This window comes from Glycine max, chromosome 17, assembly GCF_000004515.6.
Source record: "Glycine max cultivar Williams 82 chromosome 17, Glycine_max_v4.0, whole genome shotgun sequence".
Lineage (NCBI taxonomy): Eukaryota > Viridiplantae > Streptophyta > Magnoliopsida > Fabales > Fabaceae > Glycine > Glycine max.
Window position 1 is genome coordinate 13,167,027 of NC_038253.2, and position 16,493 is coordinate 13,183,519.

At 33.9% G+C, this 16,493-nt stretch overlaps 1 protein-coding gene across 4 annotated transcripts; it reads left to right on the top strand.

Annotated features, from left to right (window-relative positions):
- The first annotated feature begins 1,003 nt into the window (after positions 1 to 1,003).
- On the top strand, positions 1,004 to 13,420 carry LOC121173845 (E3 ubiquitin-protein ligase UHRF1). Of its 4 annotated transcripts, none has more exons than XM_041011229.1 (8): positions 1,004 to 1,281; positions 3,455 to 3,715; positions 4,324 to 4,562; positions 10,748 to 10,833; positions 10,935 to 11,011; positions 11,776 to 11,826; positions 11,914 to 12,131; positions 12,850 to 13,420. In XM_041011229.1, exons 3-8 carry the CDS (start codon positions 4,551 to 4,553, stop codon positions 13,297 to 13,299), a joined length of 894 nt encoding a protein of 297 aa, XP_040867163.1. In that variant the 5' UTR covers positions 1,004 to 1,281; positions 3,455 to 3,715; positions 4,324 to 4,550; the 3' UTR covers positions 13,300 to 13,420. The 4 variants fall into 4 exon arrangements, with proteins under 4 accessions (XP_040867163.1, XP_040867162.1, XP_040867164.1 ...); XM_041011228.1 differs by having other exon boundaries at positions 3,478 to 3,715; XM_041011227.1 differs by lacking the exons at positions 1,004 to 1,281; positions 3,455 to 3,715; positions 4,324 to 4,562 and adding an exon at positions 5,238 to 6,947.
- The last annotated feature ends 3,073 nt before the right edge of the window (positions 13,421 to 16,493 follow it).

Here is a 16,493-nt window from a genome sequence, read left to right on the forward strand (position 1 = left end):
AAATATGAAAGTTGAAACGTATAAAATGTAGAGTTGATGTGTGAAACGCAAAATAATATATATGTATTAAAATATATATATTGATTCGATTTGCATCTTTAGTTTTGAAAACATCATTTGAAATTCAATCTAATTGATCTGGTTATTCAAAAATGGTAAAAATAAAATCAATTTTAATTGATTTTTATTTTATTTTTTTGGATTGGTTTGCAATATTTTTATTAGATGGGATCTAAACACCCCTAAATAGAATCACCATAGTAAGTGAAATTCTCTCTGCATGTTATCAATAGTTTTTTAATATCTACAAGGAGAAAATAATATATATATATATATATATATATATATATTACATTTTGTCCTAGAGTCATATCTTAGGAGTCCACTTCAATTGAAATATTTCATGCTTATTCAGTTCACCCCAAGGGGATAAACGTGAGACATATGATCCCTATATAGGTCACAAGGATTGTGTGACCATAATTGCCTAACTATTTTTTCGGCCTAAACTTGCATATATAAAGAGGTCCTAGGTTTGAAATAAACTCTAACTCTCATAATCTACTATGTTTCTCTCAAACATTGACTTAAATGTTAGAATATTTGTAGGTACTCTAGTGTTGCTCTATTTGTTGTCTCCTTTTTACCAAATTTGAATCAGACCTCCACTACTGAATCGAGTCCATGTTATTTCCACCAAACACATTTTTTTTGTTATGTCTCAGTGCCAGTTAAATAAAAAGACCTTAAGTAGGCTTGAATCCCTTTAATAAAGTTTTAGGTTCATAGGCTGCCTAAATTAAATGTTAATGCCATACATCAAGTTATTTCTAATTGAATATCAGTATAACAAAAAACTTTAACCCATTACATAAAAATTAAACACAAAAAATATTAACATCTAACTCACCAACATAATTATTTAATAATTAAGATATTTTGTATTAACACTCAAAAACCTCAATCAATCTGGCGATATACTAGTACTAGGAAATAAAAGAAGGGCACCTGAGATGAAAAATTGAGATACAAAGGCAAATACAAATGCATTAAGTCAAAGAAACGAAATTGAGTTTTGCAATGGCATAGTGTTAGGGATAATAATAAAGAAAAGATTGGCAACAACAACAAGGCACTGCACCGATCATGAGTATTGTAAGAGTTTATGTAACCCTTTCTTCCTTCCACTCCTCTGCCATCATGTGTATCGGTTCACTGCCATTAATGGGGACCCCAAAGTTCACAACTTTCAGAGATCTCCATCAATATATCACTCACCAGGCATGGATTTTTTTATTTATTTTTTTATTCCTGCTTTTACTTATATTGTTATTTTCTTTGGCGGTTCTGGATCATGTTATGTGATTAAATTTTGCACCTTGATTTTTTGTTTGTGTGTCTTTGAATCTATGGGTTCGTTGTCGGATTGTTGCTGGGATTGTGGGTATCTAATAATCAACATAAAGGTTCTGTTTTTCATGTTAATTACTTGATTTTATTTTCTTTCAGAAAAAGAAAATTGTTTCGATTCTCTGTTGTTCCATTTTTCTTTCTCTTGTTTTGAATAATGAGTCTTAATATATTTTGGGCATATATGGGTTTGTGTTAATATATCTGTCATATGTTACTTATGGCATTGTTGAATTTTTGGTATTTGATCATCATATGGTTGTGAAGAGAATACAGCAGTGAAACTTATCGGAAGTTTCTTATGTTCTTCCTTATCATTGTGTTGTAAAGGTTTAGCCTCTGTGGACATGAATTCTTTGTCTACTCTAGTTTATTGCATCAGTTTGATTGTCCCGTTGGAGAACTTCTACACCTCCTCCTCCTTCTCCCCTTTCTGGTCTTCCTTGGTAACCAGCTAGTCTAGACAAAGACTCCTAGAATTTCACTTATTTTGCAACTCAATTTTGAACTTTAAAATCCAAGAGTACATATTCTGCGCTGAATTTATGGTTTGAATGATTGCATTGTTGTAGCTGATGCGTTACTACCACCTGATCGACATTAGTTTCTGAATTTCATTCTTTTTATATTTTCAAGGCTCGGTAAGAAAAGTTAATCAAATGGAGAATGGTCTGATTAGAAGAGGTAGACAAAGATTGATTTTTTTAAATCTGAATGGATTTTCAGTTTTTGACAGAGTACAATGGCCTCACTTGATCCATATAATCTAACACATCAAAAGTGGGATAAGGCTTGGTGATTGTTGTGTAGTTTTAATGTTTCTATGGATTTGAAGAGGGCTAAAGACAGGGTGACGACCCAACAGTGAGTGAGACCTAAAACAAACTTTGAGAGAGGCTTTTTAACTTATAATGAGAAAATTGTACATTGGGTCTTGCCAAAACATGCTGCCCTTTTGCTTTATAAAAACTAATAGCAAATATTTTTTTATTAGTGGCCTAAAGCTTGAGCTGTAATATCCCTACCCTGACTAAAGAGTCCATAAAGCAAGTAAATGTTGATGGCTCTTCTACCTTGAGCATGGATAGTAAAAGGCAAATAACTGAATTAAGTGATTCTAACTAGTTTTGATATGAGAAGTTCATGTCATGTGATAATCACAGGGAGTCAATTATGTGGAAATGAATTTTTTTTACTTGTCAAAACAACTTTGTTGATGCATTTTGTAGTAGTTTTTTCTAGTTGGGGAGTGGTAAGATTCGTGACTATGGGAATAAAAATTTGTCTTACCCTTTTAAGTTTAAACCAACCAATTGATACTGAAGGACAATGTATTGTTTTTTACACATTTTCTAATTTTTTAGTGTTTGTTTTCCTAGTTGGTGGTGTCTAGTATATTTAGTTTGTTGAAACTCCTACTATTTTTCGTTTTAGGTAAATTGTGGAACAAGATAATAGGGTGCCAGATTATGTGAATTTAAACTACATAGTAGTTGCTTTAATTTTTTCTATGAAAACATCTGGGCTACATAACAACAGTAGTAGCTATTCTCCTCTACTATACTTCTTTTAACAAAGATTAGCCTTGGATCTCCATCATGAAGTATGCAATATCCATTTCTCAACCAATAAGGTTCTTTAGTGTATGCATTTTCAATTATATGTGCATAGGCATTTTGACATTATTGGATGCTGGCATTTTTAAATAGCACCATTAATCACATTGCAATGTTGAAGTTGATAAGATCTTGAACCAACATTGAATGCTGAATTGATGATGTCAATTATTTTTAGGAAACGCAGAACATAAGAGACTTGATTTTTAAATTCCTAGCGAGGATATTTAATTTTCGAAGTTCTCTATGGTTTAATTTATTTATTTATTTATTTATATCACCCGTGATTAGGATTTCGGCTCTGTATTGGTTATTTGCAAATTATGTAGTGCATGCTAATATATTTTAATTGAGTACATTTTTTACCCCTAGGATCTTTGTTGTTATTAATAATTGTCCTCCTGATTTGTTATTATTTTAATTACTAGATTGCGGTTTCCCCTCTTTTCAGCCTTTTGAATTCAAAATGGAAGAAAAGTCTACATCATGCAATGTGTGTGACACATGGTGCTCATTTTCATTGTATGTGCATATTGAACAAGTGGCAGCAACAGCGGTGTGGGAATTGATGACTTTATTGATAAAACCTATAAGGGAAAGCGAACCAGTAAGTGCTCTCCTAAGACAGCGTTTGGTTCTCTGCTCTGTTGAGTACCGCATGCAATTGTAGGCAACACGCAAGTTGTGAGGTAAGTACCGTCTGCATTGTATCTTCAAATCATAACATTCTTTTTCTGGGAATGTAGAAAGTGAAACTACTTTTAGGGTTTTTTAGTCTTGTGAAGACATTGAATTGCTTTTAAATGTGAGAGAGGCCCAATCTCGTGGGCGATCTGGTGACACTCCCAAAGGTTTGAACAATTTTGGTGATGATAGATTTTCAAATTTACTTGAGAAACATAAAGAACAAAAAGTCCATGGTGAAGCGTCTCATGCATCAGCATATCTGAGTGCCAATTTGGGGATCGATTAATCGAAACGGTGATCCTGAATTCCTGATAGGAAATATTCATTGTAGATCGGCTTCGGATGATAATTTTCCTGTGGTTGCTGGTATTCATTTTCATGAAGCTGACTGCAATCACCGTGATTCTCAAAACTCGGCCGAATAACCTTCAATAACAAGAGTCATTATTCCAAACAGATCAGATCAATCAGATGTTTTTTTCATTTTAATGATTTTTATGATAGTGCGATCTCGGTGAAGGCGCATAATTTATAATTTTTTTAACTGTGATAAATATCTCCTTGGTGAAATTTTCTAGCAATCAGAATTGATTCCATTTATTTATTTCAGGGAGTACCTTCCTAGTTCCCCAGCGAACAAAGGGAGTCATCATTAGCAAAAGCAGCACTGTCCAGGTTAGGTTGTTGAGCAGATGATGTTTATAGCTGTGCTACTTGGGTTGGGGTGATCCAAATTTGAGTTGTATTGAATCTGAACATCATTCATACTGCAAGAACACCAGTGTCCAAGAATCTTGTCAAATTTAGTTGGCAAATCGTACGGGTGCCTCAAACATAATGGGTGATGTGGTACGTGGTATTTCCTCTTTATCTATTTCATGCTATCCACTAGTAATTGTAAATTTTGTGGATTAAGATTATCTGTTCTTTCATTTGAGATGGATCAAGGATTTCTTAATTGCTTGAGGGAATCCTCAGCATGATACATTATATACACATAATTTACAATCTCTAATATTAAGAAACTAGGAAAATAAGGAAACTAGGAAATTAGGAAAACAATACAAGTCAATGCCTAATTATTTAAAAAAAGATATGCAGCCAAATATACAGCCACTATTTAGAAAATACTTTCCAACACTCTCCCTCGAGTTAGAGCATACAAATCATATGTACTAAACTTGTTAAAAGTGAAGAGGTTGCAAGGACCTTGAAGAGACTTTGTAAGGATATTTGCAAGCTTATCACTAGAATTAACAAATTTAATAGCGATTTCCTAGGAGGAACTTTTCCCTGATAAAGTGACAATCAATTTCTATATGCTTGGTCTGCTCATGAAAGAAGGGATTTGACACAATATGTAAAGTTGCTTTTATTATAATAAATCAGCTCTTATGATCAATATTTTCATATTTTAACTCACAAATGGCTATTTTACCTACACATGTCCACAAGTGTCCATTGCTCGGCACTGGACCTCTATAGTGGACCAAGTGACCATGTTTTGTTTCTTACTTTTCCAGGACACAAGGTTAACACTAACAAAAACATGGTAGACTGCCATTCATTTGGAAAACCGGCCCAATCTGCATCAAAGTACCCCCACAATTTGAGTGTTTCCTTTGCCTTTGTATAACAACCCTTGACTCAGAACATTATTAGTGTATTGCAAGATTCATATTAAAGTATTCTGTTTAGACCCCCCGTCAACTATAAATATGGTCAACCCAAAGCTTATAAAGGGTTAGACAATCCTTACCTCATGAGCTAGCTGTTGGAGTTAAGTCAAGCCTAGCCCAAATTCAAAATGGTACTAGAGCCTATCGTAGACCTGATTTTGGGCCACCTTCAACTCTCCAACAATGAATCTGACCCCTTGGATTTCCTAATGCTATTAACTTAGCCCTGCGGCTTTCCTAGTGCAATATAAAAAGAAGTCCTACAATTTCCACATTCTAAGATGCCCAATTCTAGGCGCAAGGGGAGTGTGTTGAGATCTCACATTGACTGTAGATATGGTCAAAATAGAGCTTATAAAGACTTGGGAAATCCTCATCTCATGAATTAGCTTTTAGGATTGAGTTAGATCCAAACCAAATTCAAGAGGGTATTTGAGCCTATCAGAGATTTGATTTTATGTCACCTTCAACTGTCCAAATACCCGGTTTTGTGGCTTTCCAGTGCAATATAGACAAAAAAATTATGGCCCCATGACTTTCCTAGTGCAATCTACCTTGTTTATGATTTTCTCAGTGCAATACAAAAAATTAGTCCTATAAATCTCCATGCTCCATATGTCCACTCCTGGGTGTGAGGGAAGTGGGTTGAGATCTCACACTAACTATAGATATGACCAAAGTAGAGCTTATAAAGGCTTAGACAATCTTCACCTCATGAGCTAGCTTTTGGGGTTGAGTTAAGCCTAGCCCAAATTCAAGACATTTCAGTGATCAAGATCAACACTTGGACATTTCATGAATTGACTCACCACATTAACTGAAAAGGAAATATCCAGTTTGGTTATAGTAAGATAGTTTAGTTTCCCAACTAAATCCTTGTACCTACCAGGATCTAAATAAGGCTCCCCCTAATATGGTAATAATTTACAGTTCAAATCCATTAGAGTGTCAACAAGTTTACAAACCAAGCTTGACTCCTCCTAAGCAATGAACCTAGGTGGTTTCTTTATTTATATATTTGTTCTTTAAGCTCACCATGTAAGAAGAATGTTTTGCTAATACAATGGTCAATACTCAATAACTACCATGGTAAGAGAAAGCCGGACAAAAAGTAATCGTAGCTATGGGAGAAAATGTATTACTGTAACCAAGACTGTTTGAATCATTCATTGTACGTACTCCTTTGTAACTAGGCAAGCTTAAGACAGTCAATTTGACCCTTTGGTTTATAGCGTATATACCCATTGATACCCTACAATTCTTTCTCTAGAGCAAGAGAAACTAAGTCCCATGTGCCACTATGTTCAAGAGGAATCACCACATCAATCGTGCTTGCCCCCTGCCTGAACAAGAAAGGGTCTCAGTAGTTTTAGACTTTTAGCAAGCTTAATCTAAGTGGTTGAGGGGCTTTTGCCATGTTTAATGTTTGAGTCTGCAGAAATACATTGCCGGGTAGGGTGACCTCAGTTTCTTAAACAGCATTTGTCTTACACTGAAAGGGGGCATGTACTCGGAAATGATTTTTGCCCAACGTTCTCACACTTTATGGAGGAAGGTGGGTTTGCTCCATTCCTATGGTTGAGCAAATTAGGAAATGTTGCTATATGAAATGTCTAAAATACTTATTTGTGCTATGTTATCGAAAAACAATTGTTGTATCAATGTATTGTTCACAATTCTCGACCACCATTGGCCTCTATCCGCCACCACCAGTTGCCAAAATTCACCCATCTTGTTCCTATTGATGATTATCAATGGCGGATGACTTCAGTCATTGTCACTGATTGCCAGAATTTGACTATTCTAAGCTAGTGACAGTGGGTGAGGGTGACTATGGCCACCACTGCTGGTCACTGAAATCCTGCCACTTTTTGCACATGTTAATAATTAATGATGACCTGCAACTTCATGTGAGTGTATAACTCCTTTCTGTTTTTTAATTACCTAGTGTTAACTATAGTAGCTAAACTCTAGTCAGGTATAACTGTCTTAGTCAATCAGCTGTAACTAACTTCTAACTGAGTCTCTGTAGTATAAATAGGTTCTGTAAAAAGAGACTCGATACCTTTTGTATACTCTCATTTTCATAATAAACAAGTTCAGTTTCTGTTAACATAGTATCAGAGCTCTCTGATCAATTTTCATGGCTTCCATCAACAATCAATGAAGATCTGATCTGTGCGATTCCATTACAGTCACATCCTCAGCATGAAAACAATTACTCTTCCTCGATTTCAGCATCTGCTCCAGCTACATTTTCTCATCAGATCTCTGAAAAGCTCGATGATAAGAATTTTTTGCTGTGGTGTCAGCAAATTGAGCCAGTTATCAAGGCTCACAATCTCTTTCAATTTGTTGTTTCTCCTCAATTCCACCAGGATTTCTCACTGAAGAGGATCACAATCTTTCTGTTAACACTTTAGCCCATGCCTAAGATTAATGATGGTTGGTGACTTTGACCATTGTTGCCAATCACCAGATTCAGGCTCCTGTGCAGTTGCTGGAGATTTACAGCTGCCTGGTGAGTTCAGCTACCCCCATGGGTCATTGATTACCAAAACTCAACTAACTCTTTCTGCTGTTAGCAATTGGAATCATTCCCATTTCCCAGAAATAGACTTCCCAGGCATGCTGTTGGGAATTTTTGAATTTATTTTAACTAAATCTACTTTAGAATGAACAAATAATGCAACAATACACAACACATAAGTCCTTGTGCATTCTGGGTGTCTAGGGATTGCTTTGAACTTTGAAGTTCTCAATTCTTTTAGAAGTTGAAATCTTGTATGCTAGTTGCTGTTATTAGCTTTGAATAACATAAAAAGAATAGCTTTAAGTGAATAGAGTTTAAACTAAGCGCTCCTAAAGGGTGTGGAGATACCCAAGGCAAGGATCTAAGAATGAGCTAATAATGCCACAATACACATAATGCCTTGTACATTCTGGATGTCTAGGGATTGCTATGAAGTTTACAGTTATCACTTATCAGATGTTGAAATCTTGTATGTTTGTGGCCAATTGCTAGATTTGAGTGACATAAAAGGAATAGTTTTAGATTCTAAATTAAAAGTCAAGAGAATATGGAATCTTTTACTGATTAGTGTCATGGTAAACTGAAGATGTAAACATTGGCTGTTTCTATAGAATTGTGTCATAGATTAGGAAGGTAGAGAATGGTGATGCTAGAAAATTTGGCAGAATAAAACTTTTCGGTAAATTGAAGATGTAAGCAGAAACTGCTTTATTCTATACATTAACATGCTCCAAGCTACTTATGTGGGTAGAGTTCAATAAACATGAGCTAGTTCTAGTTTTTGTTTTTGTATCTCAGTATGCATTTTGGCTTTCGGTCCTAGTAAGCTTAGGCTTTTTCGATGTTTATTTACCTTTGTTGTTTTATCATTAGATATTTTCAATTCTGGCTATACAAGACATGTATGGCAGGACAAATATTAGTGTGAGAACTCCAAGAGACGAGATTGAGTATGTTTCTATAGGCATAGGATTACATCAAGGCTCATCCTGAAGTCCTTAATTTTTTAATCCAGTCTTGGATGTTCTTACTAGGGACATACAAAAGATCATCATCCTTAATTGCATCTTTTTTGTGGATGATATAGTTTTGATTGAGGAATCAAGGGTAGCAGTTAACTTTAAACTTGAAGTTTGAAGACAAACTTTGGAAATAAAGGATTTTTGCTCAAGAGTAAGACAAATTATATGCATTGAAATTTTAGCAAGAAACAAGAATGACTTTGAAGTAAAAGCGGGAGATTTCATACCACAATTTTCTAACTAGATATTTGGGATCAATACTACAAAATGATGAGGAAATTATGCATCAAGGGTTATTTGTAATCCTAAAGTAATTACCAAACTCAAAAGTCAGTTTTATCATATTGCTATATGTCTAACTATACTCTAATGTAGTGAATTTTGAGCTTTAAATTGACAGCAAGAGAAATGGTCAGAGTAGCGGAAATGAGAATGTTAAGAAGAATGTGTGGCCACACAAAGGACAAGATACAAAATTACTTTATAAGGAAAAATTGGTGTAGCACGTTTTGACACATAAATAAGGCCATGGGAGGCACTAGTGAGAAAAGTCTCTTGCATGGTTTATAGTTTTGTGAAAAGGAGGAGAGAAACCAAGAAGGAAAGTGGAGGAAGTTTTTGTTAGGCATGAATCAGAACTGCCTTTAGAAATGCCCAAACAGACCTTAAAGGTCTATTTTAGGAGAAAGGGCAAAGGTGTTAATTAGGGGCTTTTATAAATAAGCCACTAGGGGCAGTGTGAAGGGATATTCATTCTAATTGTTGTTGTTGGCTGGGAAACCAGTGTGAAAGGAGAATGCTTGTTTGGGGTACCTTGTGCAGTTGGTTCTGTTACAGAGTTCTTGCTTAATACAAACAGATTCTTTCTTTCTCTCTTATCACTCTCTACGTGCTTCTGAGACATTTTGTGGGAATCAATCCTTGTGTTGAAAGTAGCAAACTGGACTGGTCATTGAACTGGTCAAGGTACTGGTTCAAGGTTCATTGGTTCAACCGTAATTGAATTGTGGTTGAACCGGTTTTAATAAAATAATATTAATATTTAAATAATACATTAAATAGTATTAAATAAATATAATATCATAACATTATAACACTAAAGACTGAAATAAAATGTTATTTCTTAGATTCTTAACATTTAAAGTACACATAAAAATCTAAATAAAAAATATCATAATACTTAACTTTAAATTTTAATAAAATACAACAATGTTTATTAACAATAACAAGTTTATATTTAGATTTAAAATAATAAATTCTATAACATAATATTATAAGAAATCAAGATATAAAAAAATTGTAAATTAATATAAATGAGTAAATTATATGCATGTTGTAGAAGAAAAATTAATTGATAAAATAATTTATACTCACTTGTAATTCTTATTAAATGTGTTTTTATTTATGTTTAAATATTTTATATTAAAATTAAAATATATATATATATATATATATATATATATATATTATTTTTGAAACAGTACCAGTTCAAACCGGTTTTCAGTACCGGTTCTTGACTGGTTTTATACCGGTTCTGGAATCCTCTGGTTTTTTAGAGTCTCCGGACCGGTCACCTGACCGTTTCCCAGTTGAACCAGCCGGTCCGGTCCGGCTTTAACAACCTTGGTTTAGAGCCTTCTCCCCCCTTTGTTGCTCCCCTAGTAGATCTTGCTGTAGTATCATTAGGTTATACTAATAGCATTATAATGTGTTAAAAGAGGTATAGATACCACATAAAATTTTGTTTATTTTTTGTTTCAATGAATTTATATAGCTTTTTTGGCTTCCAATTGATAACAGGTTACAGTTTGTGATATCTGTGGGGATCAAGGATTTGAAGAGTATCTTGCTATTTGTAACAAGTGTCCTGATGGGGCAGAACACATGTAAATATTTTATTATCTTGTATCATTGTATTTTTGTTTTGGTAGCCTCTCATTTTATGGGGAATTGAAATGATATGGTTTTCTTTTCATTCATCAACCAGTTATTGTAATGATGAAAAGTTGGAAAAAGTGCCAGATGGTGATTGGTGGACCTGCGAAGACTGCAGGAAGTCACCAGGTATAAGATCTAGATCTTACTCATCAGCTAACAAGCATGGTGTCCATTCTTTGGAAAAAGACAAGGTTATCAAAATGAGTGGCAAACCCTGCCACAACACTCTACTGTATAGGGACTTCTCATGCAAGACTTTTAAAAATGGAAAAGCAAAAGCAACCAAAGATTTTACTTCTAAGCTCCAAATTTCTTTCAATTGTCAAATGAAAGCTAAAGTTCCTTATGCTTATAGTGATAAGAGATGTGAAAACACCTTAGAAGTGAGTTAGATAGAAAAAGAAAGGCTCTTGAAACAAGATCCAAATTCCTCAAAACATGCAAACCAACCAACAAATCTCTACTAAGTAGGGAGTCCCTATTCAAAAAATTGGGGAAGGCAAATCCCTACTTCTTAAAGATTTGTTGGTTGGTTTGCACGCTTTGGGGAATTTGGATCTTGATTCAAGAGCCTTTCTTTTTCTATCTATCTCAACTTCTAAGGTGTTTTCACATCTCTTATCGCTATAAAAGTAAGGAACTTTAACTTTCTTTGACAATTGCAAGAAATTTGGAGCTCAAGTAAAATCTTTGATTGCCTTAGCTTTTCCACTTTTAAAAGTCTTGCATAAGAAGTCCCTATGCAGTAGAGTGTTGTGGCTGGGGGTTCAGCACTCATTTTGATAACCCTGTCTTTTTCTAAAGACTGGACACCATGCCTGTTAGCTGATGAATGTGATGCAATCTTCCTATGGTTCTTAGTAAAAACCTAAGTTACTCTCTTATTTTAGGTAATGAATTACCAACATTGGGCTCACAAACCGAGATAGAACATGCTCAATGTAAGACATGTGAAACAATACTGAAGTTTTTCTGTTTTGGTTGTTAAATTGAGATAAATATTGTTAAGCTTCAAGGTTTCTGTGCAGGCTCTCCTCTATTGAATTCAGAATTTAATGGACAGCTGACAAATCGGGAGGTTGAGAAAAATGTAGCTATTCATGATACTAGAAAGAGGAAAAATCTTGGATTGCTGTCCAAATCTGTGTCATTTGATAATGCTAGCTCAGTGAAATTAAATGGCAAATGCTCTGAAGTTATTGCAGCAAATGACTCGGCATACACACCTGTGTCAAATCCTCTTAAGGTATTGGCATGCATGAAATTACTTTCCTCTCTGTATTTGACCCACAAACATATGATAAGTATTTTCCTTTTCCATCACTTGCTAATAATATTGATTTGAAGTTAGTAATACTTGAAAATACTATACAATTTTAATTTTCTACAATCTTATTTACAATATGATTTAGATGTTGATCGGTGATGACATTAGTATCTTATAATGATGGGTAACCAATTGTTGAGCTTATTGGGTCAGCAGTTATAGGCTAACAAATAAAGAAGAGGAGTGTGGGGGTCAAGAATGGGAGGCCAGGCTGAAATAGGAGGGGTTCTATTCTCAGGAAGAGTGTTATTTTCTAGTTTATTTCTGTCCAATCCGTTGTTATATTTAAGTTTGTCTATACATCCTAAGCTACGTTGTATTGAATATCCATCATCCTTTGTGAGAGAGTTTTCTTAATACCAATACCAGTTACCTCCTACTTTTCTAGTCTTTGCTTAGGTCCTATCATATGACTTCTATTTCTCTATTTGAAAATATAATAGATATTGTTGCACGATTAATATTTACATAATCAGTCAATTTATCAAACTCGAGTGAAAAAAAACCCTGTTTTCAGCTTTGAGAGTGACAATGACATAGCAAGTTGTAATAAGAATTTGGATATATATGTGAATGGAATAAAGCCTATTTCACCATGCAAAACAATTAGCGCTAACACATGCTTACTTAATTGCAGTGTCGAATGAATAGAGATATGGTTGGAGTTCGTGAAATTGGTGAATCTGATGCTATGGATACAAGGTCTTCAGGTGACAGAATTTTGTTAGGTGGAGGAGATAATTTCAATTCTGGTTGTTCTGATTCGAGACAATCCCTTGATGGAAAAAAGGTAACACCTGAATCTGTTCCAGAAGATGGCCCCTGTATGTCTGTTGAGAATGTGGGTGACAATCCTAGCAAAGATGTGAAAAGTAAGATGCCAATGGAAGAGAATAACAATGCTGACAATGGTAAGCTGCATGGCAAGCGTCCAATGGACGAGAAAAACGATGCTGACAGACTAGAATCCTCTCTTTCACCTGCAAGCTCTGAGGACCTGCGTGATTGGGAAGGTTTAGAAACTTTGAGCACTTTGCTGTGGCTTAGGAAAATTAGCGGTCCTTTTGTGTACACTGGCTCACAGTGATATTTATCATTTCCAGTAGTACATACTCCATAGAACATTCAACTGTAGGATGGAGCATGGCTTGTTTGTCTTTGTTTTCGCCGGATTTCCTTTATTCTACTTGTTGTCCTTTTCCTTGGTACATTTGCATGTTTATTTTTCTCGAGACTTTTTCTTCATATACATATTTACTGTGAAAGAGTTTAAACGAGTCTTACTCAATTAATATCAGTTGCTAATTAATTTATTTTGCAGAAAATATTGTCAGTTAGTAATCAGCATGCTTTTAGATTTTCTAAAAATATTATGGGTTTTGATCTCCCAATGTGCAGCTGATGTACCAACAAGTTGTTCATTGAGTGGGCATTGGACTTGGTCCACTTAAACAGATTTTCTAAGAATATTGCCAGTTATGATTAATAATTTTTTAATAATGAATGATTTTTGATTAATTTATAATTAATTTAATAATTTAATTAATTAGAATTATTTGTTAATATCCCTTAGAAGGACTAAAATTATCCATTTATAAGATTAGGGAGTGATTTTTTTTTATGAAATGGATTTTGTAAAATTAATTTTGTTTAAAATTAAATTTGAAGTTATGTAATTTATATTTGTATATTTTTAATATAAAATTAAATTAGAAGTAAAATTCAATATAAAGATTACTCAATTATTTTAATTGATAATAATTCTGAATTTAGAATTAATTCTAAAATCTTTCTTGACGTGAACCAAATATATAAATTGGAACATTTGTCAGTAATTTTTGTCGTGACGCAGCTAAGGCTTCAATTCTCAGTATGGTCTTCAATAAGACTTTTTATGTATAATAAACGAATTAAAAGCTGCTTTGAAATCTGAATACAATCTGTAACCACCAGGTACCAGCCCCATCACTCCCTAATTTATTTAGTTCTTTATATAAAATGTGAGGTATTATTAATGTTGGAATGAAATGTTTTTGCTGAAAAGTTTCGTGGGTTGCTGAGTAAGGTAAAGAATTGATGGAACAACTGGGGGAGATTAATGGTGGCTTATGATGGGTTTTGGGGTTTTCATGGTTTAAGGTGCTCAGTTCATTTTCTGATAACTAAAACAAATGTATTTTTCTTAAACTTGAAAATATAAAGAATTAATTTTACAAAATAAAAACAAATATTTGTTTTAACTAGACAATGAGTATACTTAGTTAAATGATTTTTTTTTCTAGATCTAGGACCACAAATATCAATTAACGTGTGATTGTCACTTATAAAAGAAAATTTTACAAAAAAAAATATCAAACACAAGTTCTCGTATTAAATAAATTATTTTTATACATATGAATGGTGTTAGGCCTTATATCAATGCATTGACCCTATAGTTTATACTTGTAAATGATTTGCTGGGTAAAAGATGGATCCACGACAGCTACTATAATAGAAACTAGGAAATTATGTATATTCTTAATCGGAATAAAAAAAAATAGTGCATAGTGGCACTGGAAAATTAATGTGACCCAGTTAATCTGACCACTGTGTTTCACTTTAAAGAAAAGAAAATCCCCAAAGAAAACCCACAAGCCTCTAATATTACTATTCTAATTTCAATCTTCTGAAACCACGTGCTGGATAAAATACTCAATTCACTCGGGTTTGAAATTCAAATCATAAATTAGATAGATGAATAATAAACTAAGTAATCATTGTCACTGTGAGTATCCATCAATTTAATTTTTTTATATTATAAAAATATCATTTTAATCTTAAAATTATGTCATTTTAATTCTGATTTTTTTTTATCAATATAGGAACTAAAATGACTATCATTTGATAACATTGAGACTATAATATTTTATCCGTTAGTGTTTTTAGATATTAAAATAATAAAATTACATTTTATAATTTCCAATATTAAAAGTGACCAATATTTATAATTTCAGAAACAAATTTTATATGAGTATTCTAGATAAACAAATAAAATCTCATATATAATAAATCATACGTTAAATTTCCACTCATTTTCTTAGAATGAGATAAACATAAGCTTTTTTAAACCTAAAGACACTCTCCCTTAAATTAGAGTAACATTTTCTCACTCCTAAAAATTTAGAAGGCAAAAAAGAGACAAAGAATATCATAATCTCATTTGAAATTGAAAACCAATCCCACTTAACCATACTTAATCTACTTTAACACGTAATGAAGCACAACAATTGCACTTTTATTGGTTAGTAAGATATGGGCATTCTCAAAGCTGGGCCTCCGTGTGCTTGATTCTTCTCACAGGAATCGTAATTTATAGCTATTTTCTGTGGCAATATATTTTATTGTACTATCCAGGGTCCACAAAATACACGTGGCACCCTACTTGACACTTTGAGATATATGTTAACTCTTCACGTCAGTCTTGAAATAGGAACACAAACACTCAATTCTTAGGAGCTGAGCTCCCTAACTAACAGGTTATTTCTAACCTTTCATTATTTGAATATATTTGAATTTTCTTATCTCTTTAGTAGATATTCAATTATTTACAAACAACCTATTATATATAAGGTACAATTAACTACTAGCTTTTATCTTTAAGCTACGTATTATCTCTAACATTATCTATAAGTTATCGACTCTTATCTATTAGTCGGGAATTATTTGTAAAGGCTGTAATAACCCCTACAAACAAGGACCCACAACTCCACTCCTCTCTTATAAATTTCAAGTTCCATCGAACCTTCAACACATCTTACACACACTAACACACGAGCAAACACACCTGTGCACATCTCTCTTTATCGCTCACTCGAGCTTACATTTACGCATATGCATACTTTATCTCTTAACTCATATACCTACTTGAGCATCAGAATCCTTTGTTTTGTAGGTTCCCCCTTCTATCCACTTAACAAAGGTCATTCTCAATGTCGACGTGCGAAGTCCAGGAGTCCACTTTAGCCACGTTCATCCAGACGTGTGCCAACTCCGGATTTCGCCAAATTAGGGTCGTGGTAAAACATACCCTGCAGTCTCTTGTCAACTCTCTCTTGTTCATCCATGGTTAGTACTCAGTCGGGCCTCAGACGCGAGATCCCTTTTGAAGGCTCCAATCCTCCACCAGTAGCTATGACAGACACAAATAATCTTCAACAACTCCAAAATCACATTGCAGAGATGGAGCGACGCCATGAGGAGAAGATGAGAAAGCTTAAGGTTGACCATGAATGGCCGAAGGCT